This window comes from Dipodomys ordii, unplaced genomic scaffold, assembly GCF_000151885.1.
Source record: "Dipodomys ordii isolate 6190 unplaced genomic scaffold, Dord_2.0 Scaffold15, whole genome shotgun sequence".
Classification (NCBI taxonomy): domain Eukaryota; kingdom Metazoa; phylum Chordata; class Mammalia; order Rodentia; family Heteromyidae; genus Dipodomys; species Dipodomys ordii.
This window is the reverse complement of record NW_012267231.1, coordinates 1370837-1381970: the sequence shown is the minus strand read 5'-3', so window position 1 is coordinate 1381970 and position 11134 is coordinate 1370837. Positions and strand designations below refer to the sequence as shown.

At 58.0% G+C, this 11134-nt stretch overlaps 2 protein-coding genes across 2 annotated transcripts in view; one reads left to right on the top strand and one right to left on the bottom strand.

Annotated features, from left to right (window-relative positions):
- Positions 1-6516, top strand: part of Pde8a (phosphodiesterase 8A) — a 24822-nt gene extending 18306 nt beyond the window's left edge. The window contains exons 8-18 of the mRNA XM_013011859.1: positions 338-425; positions 498-568; positions 665-829; positions 1725-1773; positions 1910-2045; positions 2293-2491; positions 3187-3404; positions 3509-3638; positions 3771-3938; positions 5598-5727; positions 5851-6516. Coding sequence (XP_012867313.1) covers positions 338-425; positions 498-568; positions 665-829; positions 1725-1773; positions 1910-2045; positions 2293-2491; positions 3187-3404; positions 3509-3638; positions 3771-3938; positions 5598-5727; positions 5851-5969 — 1473 coding nt within the window. The 3' untranslated portion in view covers positions 5970-6516. The remainder of the gene's footprint in view (positions 1-337; positions 426-497; positions 569-664; positions 830-1724; positions 1774-1909; positions 2046-2292; positions 2492-3186; positions 3405-3508; positions 3639-3770; positions 3939-5597; positions 5728-5850) is intronic.
- Positions 6517-9500: 2984 nt separating this feature from the next.
- Positions 9501-11129, bottom strand: Rps17 (ribosomal protein S17; the record flags this gene model as incomplete). Its single annotated transcript, XM_013011858.1, has 3 exons — positions 9501-9633; positions 10731-10796; positions 11022-11129. Coding segments are annotated over 3 exons (255 nt in total), but the record flags the coding sequence as incomplete, so codon positions are not given.
- Between the last annotated feature and the right edge of the window lie 5 nt (positions 11130-11134).

The following is an 11134-nucleotide window of genomic DNA, read 5'->3' as shown; positions in this document are numbered from 1 at the left end:
GGCTGCTCCTGGGGGCGGGGCCGGGCTGCTCCTGGGGGCGGGGCGCAGGAAGGGCTGGGGAGGGTTGCGGTTGGTAGAGGCTGAAAGGCCGTGGCGGGGAGGCGGGGCCCAAGGCCGGTGTGGCGCTGCTGTGGGCGGGAGGAGAAGCGGGGCGCCGGCCCGCAGGCTCCACGCTGCTGGAAGCGTCCCTGCGCGCCCCCAGCCCCGCACCCCCTTCCAGAGGACCGGACCCCCCTTGCTCCCCTCCGAGCTGCCCTCGGGACAGGCGGCCTCTGCCCCGGTGCTGGCCGCGTCCCTAGTTAGTGCCGTAACTGGCTCGGCTGCCTGGGGGTGACGCGTGGCCGTGTCCCCAGAGAGTCACACGAGCGTCTCCAGGAGGAAAAGCTCTCTGGACATCAGGGGTGTCGGCTCCCGGACCAACGAAGGTGAGTGGGGGTGCGCCCCAGGGAGGGGGGGAGGGGGCCCGGCCGACCCCTGACCTCCAGCCTTGCCCTCAGCGTCCAGCCAGCGGCGACACTCCTCCCTGGCCCGGATCCACTCCATGACCATAGAGGCGCCCATCACCAAGGTGACGCGGGCGGGCGGCCCTGGCCCACCGTCGAGCAGCGCGGGGCGGACAGCGGGGCGGCCCCGCAGGGACCCCCATGCTCCCCTCCCCACACAGGTCATCAACCTCATCAACGCAGCCCAGGAGAGAAGCCCCGTGCCCGTGACGGAGGCCCTGGACCGCGTGCTGGAGATCCTGAGGACCACCGAGCTGTACTCGCCGCAGTTCCGCGCCAAGGACGATGACCCGCACGCCGCGGACCTGGTCGGGGGCCTGCTGTCTGTAAGCTCCGCCTGGCCCGGCGGACTTCTGAGAGCCGGGAAGGGGCTGTTGTAGACAGCCAGAACCCGGTCTCCAGTGCTCCTGTGGTTATGCTTGGTTGTATTTACACACTTAGAAAGGCTGCAGCGTGGCACTGCGCGGCAGGTGCAGGGGTCATAAGCACGAGGCCCGCCTGCCTCAAAAGATTCCAAACTGGAAGTGGCACTGTGGCTCAAGCAGTAGAGCGCTAGCCTTGAGCTGAAGAGCGCAGGGACAGCGCCCAGGCCCGGAGTTCAAGCCCCACGACCAACAGGAAAAAAAAAGGGAGAAGCTGGTTGCAGTCACGCCAGCAAGAGTCAATCCCGACGCAGAGATCTGGAGGACTGGTTCAAGGCCAGCCCAGAGAAAAGGTGCCATCAGTGAGACCCCTTCTCAACCAATGTGAGCTGGGCATCACGGCGGATAGGACTGGCAGATAGGACTGCAGTCCAGCCCAGCCCTAGTGAACACACGAGTTGAAAATCCTTGAGGTGAAGGGCTGGGGGTGTAGCCCAGGTGGTAGAACATCTGCCTAGCTAGCATAAAACCCTGAGTTCAAACCTCAGTCTTAAAAACAAACAAATCTGAAGCAGGAAAAAAATCCATAGTGAATGGCTGCATACAGAGCTGGGTGTGGCTGGGTGGTGGAGGCCTGGGAAGAAGGGGTCACTTAAGAGGTGGGAAGGGAGGGGAAGCTGGGTCAGGGACTGAGGACAAGGCAGGAGCGTGGGCTGGGCTGCCCGCTGTCCCTGTCCCAGCCCAACCTCAGGCCGAGCTCCCTGGCAAGTGTCTGGGTTCTGGGGTGACCATGAGGTGGGCGCAGGTGGACAGCAGAGGAGAGCTGTGACGTATCTCCTCTCCCCCCCCCTTCTGTCAGGACAGCCTGCGAAGATTACCAGGGAATAACTACATTCTTGGAACAAAAAGTAAGTCTTATTTTCAGCTCTCTTGGCTTCCGTATGACGAGGCCGAGGCTCGCTCTTGCTCTTTACTGAGCAGTGCCTGGCTACAGGAAGTCCACCCTGCAGGCTGGCTGGAGCCTAACCTCCCCCCCCCCCCCAGTCCTTCACCAGAGCCCCTCGGCGGCTGCCTCCACCGCCGCCCTGCAAGACCTCCCATCACGGATCGCGCAGGCCGTGGAAGGTGAAGAGCACTGGGACTTCGACATCTTCCAACTGGAGGCCGTCACGTACAATCGGTGAGCCTGGGAGGTGGCCAGCCTAGGAGGGAGTGGTCCAGACACAGGGGGGCCGCTCCTAGGAAGGCCCGGCCGGCCAGCCACCTCCTTGCAACCACACTGTGGGGGTCACAGGTGGCTAGGGGGGTCCCGGGCAGCATTCAGGACAGGACACTGCCGAGGACAGAGCCTCAGGTTTAATGGGAAGGGGATTATCTGAGGTCTCTCCCCTGGCTCACGGCCATGCCACGCTTCCATCTTCATCTAGGCCGCTGACTTACCTTGCTCTCAAAACCTACGCTCGCTTCAGAATCTGCGACTTCCTGAACTGCCCGGAGGCCACCCTGAGAGCCTGGCTAGAGGTCATTGAGGCCAACTACCACGCGGACAACCCCTACCACAACTCCACGCATGCAGCCGACGTGCTGCAGGCCACGGCCTACTTCCTCTCCAGGGAGAGGGTGAAGGTGGGGGGGGAGGACACGTGGGGGGGGGGTGTTCTGTGGAGATCAGGCCCCGCCCACAGGGCTGCAGAGAAGGGCTTCTCCTTCAGCACGGGCCCTGGGGCCCTGGGGCCCTGAGGCTGCAGGGGACACGGAGGCTGCAGGGGACAGCCCCAGGTCTCTCCTGGGGGCAGCACTTCCCAGAAGCCCTTTCTCATCTCTCAGAGACTGACTTCAGTGGCCACGCATTTGCTTGGGGAGAAGGGAGGGCAAGTGTGTGTGTGTGGGGGGGGGACTGCTGCCCTGGTGGTTGGGGTGTTCTACGAGGACCCGCATCCGGCTCACTTCCTAGCCACAGCTGCCCCAGAGCCGAGGGGCCAGGAGAGGCCCCCAGAGCAGACAGAAACAGGTCCCCGCTGGGCGCCCGTGGCGCAGGCCGGTCCCCCAGCTTCTCCGCAGGCTGTGGCTCTCTGGCTGGGGCAGCCTAGGCAGACGAGCTGCTGAGACTGAATGCTGGACTGGAGGCTCAAGTGGTAGTGTCAGCCCTGAGCACAAAGCCTGGGGTTTAAAGCCGCATACACTGCACGCACACACGGTCACTTCTCACTGATCGACCTAAGCGTAGATGCGAGGATGTCTGGCCATGTGGAGGGGCGGGCAGGTGGACGGGCGGGGCACTGGCTTTGCGCCCGTGCTGCTTCACAGTGCTCTGTCTGCAGGAGGCTCTGGACCCCGTGGATGAGGTGGCTGCGCTCATCGCAGCCACCATCCACGATGTGGACCACCCCGGGAGAACCAATGCGTTCCTGTGCAACTCTGGGAGCGAGCTGGCCATCCTGTACAATGACATCGCCGTGCTGGAGAGCCACCACGCCGCCCTGGCCTTCCAGCTCACCGTGGGCAGCGACAAGCACAACATCTTCAAAAACATGGAGAGGTGAGTGCCAGGCCTTCTTCGCCCCTCGGGGGGAGAAGCCAGCAGGCCCTCCACCCCCAACCACAGGCTGTCCCGGCCCTCAGCAGCCTCTCTGGTCTGCACAGGAATGAGTACCGCGTGTTGCGCCAGGGCATCGTGGACATGGTCCTTGCCACAGAGATGACAAAGCACTTTGAACACGTCAATAGATTTGTCACCAGTGTCACCAAGCCCTTGGCATCACTGGAGAATGAGGTGAGGGGGCTGGCGGTGCGAAGGTCCCAGCCAGGCCACCTGGCTGCTGTCAGCAAGAACCTTCCAGGGAGAAGGGGCAGCCAAGGGAGGGCCCACCTTGGTTACTCAGAATCCCACCCAACCATGGCGTAGGAGACGGGTAAGGACCAGGAAGCTGTAAGCTCCATGCTCAGGATGCCGGAGAACCGCATGCTCATCAAGCGCATGATGATCAAGTGCGCGGACGTGTCCAACCCCTGCCGTGCCCTGGAGCTGTGCATCGAGTGGGCCGCGCGCATCTCCGAAGAGTACTTCTCCCAGGTGCGTGCACGGTGCGCCAGGCAGCCGCAGCCCTGCAGGGGACAAGCCTGGGTCTTGGGTTTCTCCCCCAGCACTTGGTGAGGGCTGCAGCATGCCGCGAAGCAGAACCCAAAATGAGGGAGAAACAAATCACTCGTGTTTTCAGAACACCGAGATCTCACTTCAATTAGCCATCAGAAGAAAATACCAACCCAGAGTTCTCTAGCCAATGCAGAGACCCTTACCTAGGTGCTGGCAGCTCACCCCTTCGATCCCAGCTACTACTGAGAATCGGAAATGGCACTATAGCCCAAAGCTGTAGAGCCAGCAGCCTTGAGAAAAAGCTCAGTGCCCAGGCCCTGAGTTTGAGGCCCCTAACAGAAACAAAACAAAAATCTGTAAGTAGAGCTGTGGCTCAAGTAGTAGAGTGCTGGCCTTGAGCACAAAAGCTCAGGACAGTCCCCAAGCTGAGTTCAAGCTGCAGAACTGGCGCACACATGTGTGCACACACACGCACGTGTACACACACACACACCCTGAGGAAGTGGAGCCGGCCAGATACCTTCCCAAGCAGTAGCATTCACTTCCTGTCATTCCGAGAAGCACCAAGCCGTGTGATCTCGGGCACACGAGTCTTTACCCAGAGTGGATGGTGAGTAACTAGGGCTTTCTTCGCTCTACGTTTTCTCTAGTGCACATGGCATATGCGGTCCTTGTGGCCCGGCCCGGGGCGGCAGCGCGGTGGTGGCAGGGAAGGGTCTGCTTTCCAGTGTCAGCACATACTGACCAACCCTCACACTCGAGTCACAGCAGTTCTAAGCTAAAGGACTCCGTGTGGCGGAATCCCAGAACACATAAGGACAGGAACAGAAGCAGGGGGAGAAATACAGGAGGCACACCTGTACATCCAATTCCTTGAAGGGTGGACACTCCAGTCATCAGAATAGAACAGCCCACGGCAGTGGTACGTGTATATAATCCCAGCACTCAAAAAGCAGATCTCAAGTTCTAAGCCAGCCTGGGCTCCATAGGGAGTCTCTCAAAAGCTACAGAGCAAATGTTCAACCAACACACAGCCTAACTATAACTAGCACACTGCCCAACCAAGCCTCCTTTTACATACAAAGGGCAGTTAGGCCTGGGTAAGGTACTTTCCACTAGATTAGACATTCCACTAAAGCAGATACTGCACTCACATCTATGTATGCACGCACCCCCCCCCCCCACAGCTCAGTCACCCTGCACACAGAAAAAAACTGGCTATTTCTCTCCCATAGTTTTGCTTTTTGAGGCAAGTCTTTTTTTGGTCAGTCGTGGGGCCTGAACTCTGGGCCTGGGCGCTGTCCCTCAGCTCTTCAGCTCAAGGCGAGCGCTCTACCACTTGAGCCACAGTGCCACTTCCGGCATTTTTTCTTTTTTTTTTGCTTATGTGGTGCTGAGGAATCGAACCCAGGGCCTCAGGCATGCAAGGCAAGCGCTCTACCCCTGAGCCGCCTTCCCAGCCCTCCTATGGTTTTCTGAGTTAGGAAGTGTCTCCTCCCTTTCACGTTTGTGCACGTGTTGGGAGGGGGGAATAGACCAGGAGCTGTGGTCACGCCAGCACCCGTGATGGGTGTGCAGCGTGGGCCGGGTTGGGGCATTCTCGGCCGTGTGGAGTGGGCTCACCGCCCCGCCCTGCAGACAGATGAGGAGAAGCGGCGGCACCTGCCGGTGGTCATGCCCGCCTTCGACCGCAGCACCTGCAGCATCCCCAAGTCCCAGATCTCCTTCATCGACTACTTCATCACCGAGATGTTCGACGCTTGGGATGGTAAGAGCGGCGAGTAACGGGCGAGGCAGCGGCACCACGGCCCCCGCACCGCTGCTAGGGGGCCCCCTCCCTCAGCCCAGAGAAGGAGGGAGGCCCCCTCCCTCAGCCCGCCTTGCCTTCCAGCCTTCGTGGACCTGCCTAACCTCATGCAGCACCTGGACGACAACTTCAAGTACTGGAAGGGACTGGACGAGATGAAGCTGCGGAGCCTGCGGCCACCCACAGCCCCCGGGGACTCCTGAGCCTCCCCGCAGCCCCTCCCCCAGGCCCCCACCCACGCCGTGGGGGGCCTCCGCAGCCCGCGGCCCTGCCCAGGCTCTACATGGGTTCAGGAAGGCACCTCTTCCCAAACAAGCAGCACACATCCAAACTGAACATTAATATCACTTATGAAAGTTAATTTATTACTAGTATTTCTATGAATCTAAAAATAACTTTAAACCCAGTGTCAGCTGCCATGACCAAGCCACCAGACTGCGACCTTCAAACGCGTGCTGCACGGGCCTGGGTAGGAAGCCCAGGAGGCGGGGTTTTGGCTGGTCTTGTTCTAGGGCCAACCAAGCATCAGGACCCTGCAATTTCCTGCTTTAATTGAACTTCAAAGCCTGCCTTATTTTATAAACGCAAGGAGCAAACTTAATGGAGTGACGGCTCGTAGCCACGTTTCCATCTGTGTGATCTGATTGCAGATGTTACAGAAGTTCTGTATTATCACAATTTGTTTTTATTTTAAACTTGTATTTTTCTAGATAAAAATAAAACTTAAATAACTTTTGCCATTTCTCTAGAGTTCGGTGTCATGATACCAACAGTATTAACCTTTTAACCTTTATCCTACAGAACAGATAACCAGATAAACCTTCATCTGCTTTGGATTCAACCAAGGCCTTGCAGGTCTCCCAGGGATGTGACCTGCCTGAGGTGTCTGTGGATGGGAAGGTGGAAAGCCCCCCCAGCCCTCGCCGGCTGCCAGGAAAGAAACACAGCCCAAGAGCGCGGCCAGGGCAAGGCTCAGGGGCTGCTGTCCCCAGTCTGGGTGCAGACAGCAAACCAGGCAAGGACAGAGCACAGGCCTCCTGCCCTCCTCCACTGGGAGCCAAAGCCTTGAGCTGCACCTGCACGTGTGTGAGGTCAGGACGCGGAGCCGCTCTGCTCCTTCCTCAGCTGCTGCGTTGGCTCAAGAGTCAGGAAGAGCCTGAGCAAATGGAACCCTCCTGCTGCGAGAGGCAACGGGCACCAGTGGTTCACACGCCATCCTAGCTACTCTGGAGCTGAGATCAGAGGATAGAAGTTCAAAGCCAGCCCAGGCAGGAAAGTGTGAGATGCTTATCACAGATAAACCACCAGAAAACCAGAAGTGGTGCTGTGGTTCTAGTGGTAGAGCGCTCACCTTGAGCTGAAGAGGGACCACGCCAGACCCAGAGTTCAAGCCCCACAACTGACAAAAATTTTAAAAACCGCCAACAAAACCCTCCTGAGTCCATGCTCCTGCCTGTCTGGACAGAAGCACCAGGCAGGTGAGGCGCCACGCTGGGCCACACTCCCAAAAACAGCCAATCAGGAGGCTGAGACCTGGAGGACAGCCCAGGAAGCAAAGTCCACAAGATTCCATCTCCACAAAAACAAAGCAGCTGCAAAAGCAGAACTGGAGGCAAGTCTTTGCTAAGAGCACCCGTGAGGTGCACGGGACTTCCAGTTCCCACCTCAGCACTACTAATGGTAATTTACACACATGGTGAAGTTCAACCACACTCCTCAGAACTCAAGACAGCTCAAAACTCGTCTGGCCACAATCCCAGGGGGGGCCACTGTCCGCAGGTGGAGTGGAGCCCCCAGGAGGAAAACTCTTTCCAAGTGATTTTTACCAGAAGCACCAACAAGTCTTCCATAAAACTGGCTGCCGTCCTAGCTACCTAGAAAGCGGAGATCTGAGGATGGCAGTTCAAAGCCAACCCAGGCAGGTAAGGCCATGAGACTCTTACCTCCCGCTAACAAGCAAAAAGCCAGCTATGGCTCAAGTGGCAGTGCGCTCGCTTTGAGTGAAAGAAACAAGTAATAACATCCCTGAGTTCAAGCCCCAATACAGGCAAAAAGAAAAACTGAAAATTAAAAATAGTACTTTTAACATGGTGTGTTCTATTAGCAGAATCACCAACGTTAAGGAGCAGAAAAATCTCAGTCAGGTATAAAACTTGTTAGTCTTCCCAATTACTGTAAGACACAGCAAATTTAGCTTGGAGTTGCCTAGCAGCCAAAATGAAAACAAAAAGCCCGATCCAATGATAATGGCTACACTAGCTGACTGCCCAGAAATCTAGACAACGTGAGGAAATTTACCTGTGATTTCTTACTCAACTCGTATCGCAGGAGACGGCAAGACTCTCAGGGAGGGCTGAAGCACCTGTCCCTCCACCCGCCCCCCCAGCCGTGGGTCCACAGCCAGAAGCCGTCAGTCAAAGACCAGCCTTTCCGCAAGGGCAGTACTCAGAAAAGAAAAATCCCAAACCAAAAGCATCCCCTAGCTTTTCAGGCTTGCCGCTCTCAGCCCGGAGCTCACTGTCCTCTGCACTGTTCTACTGTAGGCTTGCTTCACTGTCATTCAACACTCGCATTCCTACAGACATAATTGAGTTGTTCTGTGCATAAGCCTAGTTTTGTTCGCAGTGAAATATTGCATGAGCAAAGCTATTCACCCTAGCATGAACCTGAGCACCCATCAAATACAGCCGCTGTCCCCACAAGAACACCTGCAGCGGCTTGCTGTGGGGTCAGAGCTCAGACCCTAGACTCTCATCTCTGATTGGCCTCGGGAGAAGCCCAGGCGGTGCTGTGGCTGAGCACTAGCCTGGCGCAAAGCAGCTCAGGGACAGCACCCAAGCTGAGTCCAAGGCCCAGGGCTGGTGAAAGTGAAAAACACCACCCCGTCCTGCCCAGAAACCAACCTTTCACTGTTGTAGGCTGTGAAACTGTCCAAATAACCTGTATCCGCTCCGCACACATTTCCAGGAGCGTGCGCGGCGGCTGAGCAGGTGCTGCTGCTTTTCCGACTGCATTAGCGCGTCCACCCAGCCTGCAGGCCTGGGGCAGCGTGGAGGGCCCACGGGTTTGCCCAAAGCCCAGCACTGCCCCTCCACCCCACACGCCAACACAGCATTATTCTAGAAGATGCTAAATTGGACCTGCGGAACAAACACCAAACTAGTACCTTCCACAAGTCTGTGTTCCTCATGAAAGGCAGGAACGCGACGCAGGGACTCAGTGAACAGGGCAGGGCGGGCTCACCACGAGCCCCACTTCTGCGAAGGCGTCGGGCCCGCTAACTGGAGAGGAGGCCCTCGGGAGGCGTCTCACCTGCAGCACTGTCTGTGGGCAGGAGGCAGACACCACGGCTGGCGGAGCGGACCAAGCAGAGCAGCCCAGTAAGGAGATGAGGCGGCGTGTAAACCCAGGTTCCCGTGCGCACGGACCCCCGGTGGGTCACTGGCCGGCCCTTGGTACTGCCTGGTACTGCTGCGTTTGTGGAGACCACCTGACCGGGGTTCAAACCCCGGCACTGGCACTCCCACCCCTGGGCCAGCCCAACACACCAACAACCTGGTTCTGATCCCCAGCACTTCAGACCCCCAAATCCTACTCTGCAGCTCCAGGCTCCACCCCGACTCCTCCCGCCTGGAACCTGGAACCCCAACACCCACAGCCTAGCCAGAGAGGCCGGCGGAGCGTTCCACTGCAGGCTCGGCTGACCCCCGCCCCACCCTCGGCTGCCCAGGCGATCAGAGGCAAGGTTGGTGTCCCGGTTTATTGAAAATATTACAGCAAAGTAGATTAAACAGCTCCACGAGGTGTTTTGAAATTCATCCCCACGGTCGGCTGAGTGACCTGCAGGTTGGAGAGGCTGCCGAAGTCCTGGAACAGAACAGACAGCATGAGCGGCCGCCCCCCCTAGGGATTTCCCTGGCCACACAGCACCCCCCCCTTCTAGGACCTTCCCCCAACCTGGCCTGTCAGACCACCTCATCGGAAGCACAGCAGGCTGGCGCTCGCGTGGGCACCCCTGCCAGACTGGGGCTCACCACCAGACGCCCTCCACCACACACCGTGTGGAAGCCCCCCCCCCCCGTGGGTCATTACACCTGAGCAGTTTTCACAGCACAGGGGACCATCTAAAGAGGACTCCGTGTGCAGGAAAGGATGTAGGCCGTGCAAGCATGTCCTGGCAGTCGGGTTTTGGGGGTAGGGGTCCCCAGAGCAACACTTCCCCACACAAACACAAAGCCAAGCCTCTCCAGGACCAGCCCTGGCACAATACCACGAAGTCACCACTGCAAATGCCCTGCACAGATGGCAGCGAATCCACAAGACTCCGATAAGCCGCCAGAATAGCAGAGGTGGAGCTCTGGCTCCAGCTATGAACTTTAAAAAAGCTCAGGGGGAGATCCAGGCCCAGCTCATGCCTCAGGCCCAGTACAAAAACCATTCGCAGTCAGAACAGTGATTCTGTAAGAAAAGTCAGGGGCCGGTAGCTGTTCTGTTTTCCCAAAGCTGGTGGCAGGAACGTGTTATCCTTATGAACCTGAACCTGTTCCTTTCACCAAGCAATATAGACAAATATAAACACAGAAGAAAACGTTCTGACTGGAGATACTTGTAAGCCTGGCGTGCACCTGGAGGAGACCAGTTCTTTTTGTTTTTTTAAATTTTTTTGGGTCCGGTCGCGGGCCTGAACTCTGGGCCTGGGCGCTGTCCCTCAGCTCTTCAGCTCAAGGCTAGTACTTGAGCCACAGCACCACTTCCAGCATTTTCCGCTTAGGTGGTGCCGAGGAATCGAACCCAGGGCCTCATGCATGCAAAGCAAGCACTCTACCACTGAGCCACCTTCCCAACCCGAGACAAGTTCCTTCTGAAGTTAGCATTGGGCCTTTAATGGTCACCACCGGTTTGATTCCCAGCTTATCCAGTGCTTGCCTCCCACAGCAGAACCCTTTCAGAGGCCTGGCACTCACCAAGAGCTTCAGCATTTCCTTGGTGTCAGGATCAACTTCAATGATCTCCTGGTCCAGGGCTGAGACCTAGGAGGGGAGGAGCGAGCCGCTCTCAGTTTGGACTCCTCACCCTGCCTCCCTCCCGAATGATTAAGTCCCCAAGTGGTTCACGGCCTGAGCCACCAGACTCCACAGGCATCCGTCCGGTGCTGAGGGCACGTAAGCCCGGGCCCCGCTGCACCGGCCAAAGGGATCTTGCGCGGAGGAAGGATTTCATCTGTCTCGGCCAAGGCAGGCGAAAGGCTGACTTACCTCGGGGACGTAGTTATCCCTCCTTTCTCTCTCCTCCTCCTGCAGCTTGATGGAGATGCCCCGCACCGGGCCCCTCTGAATCCTCTTCATCAGGTGCGTGACATACCTGGGGG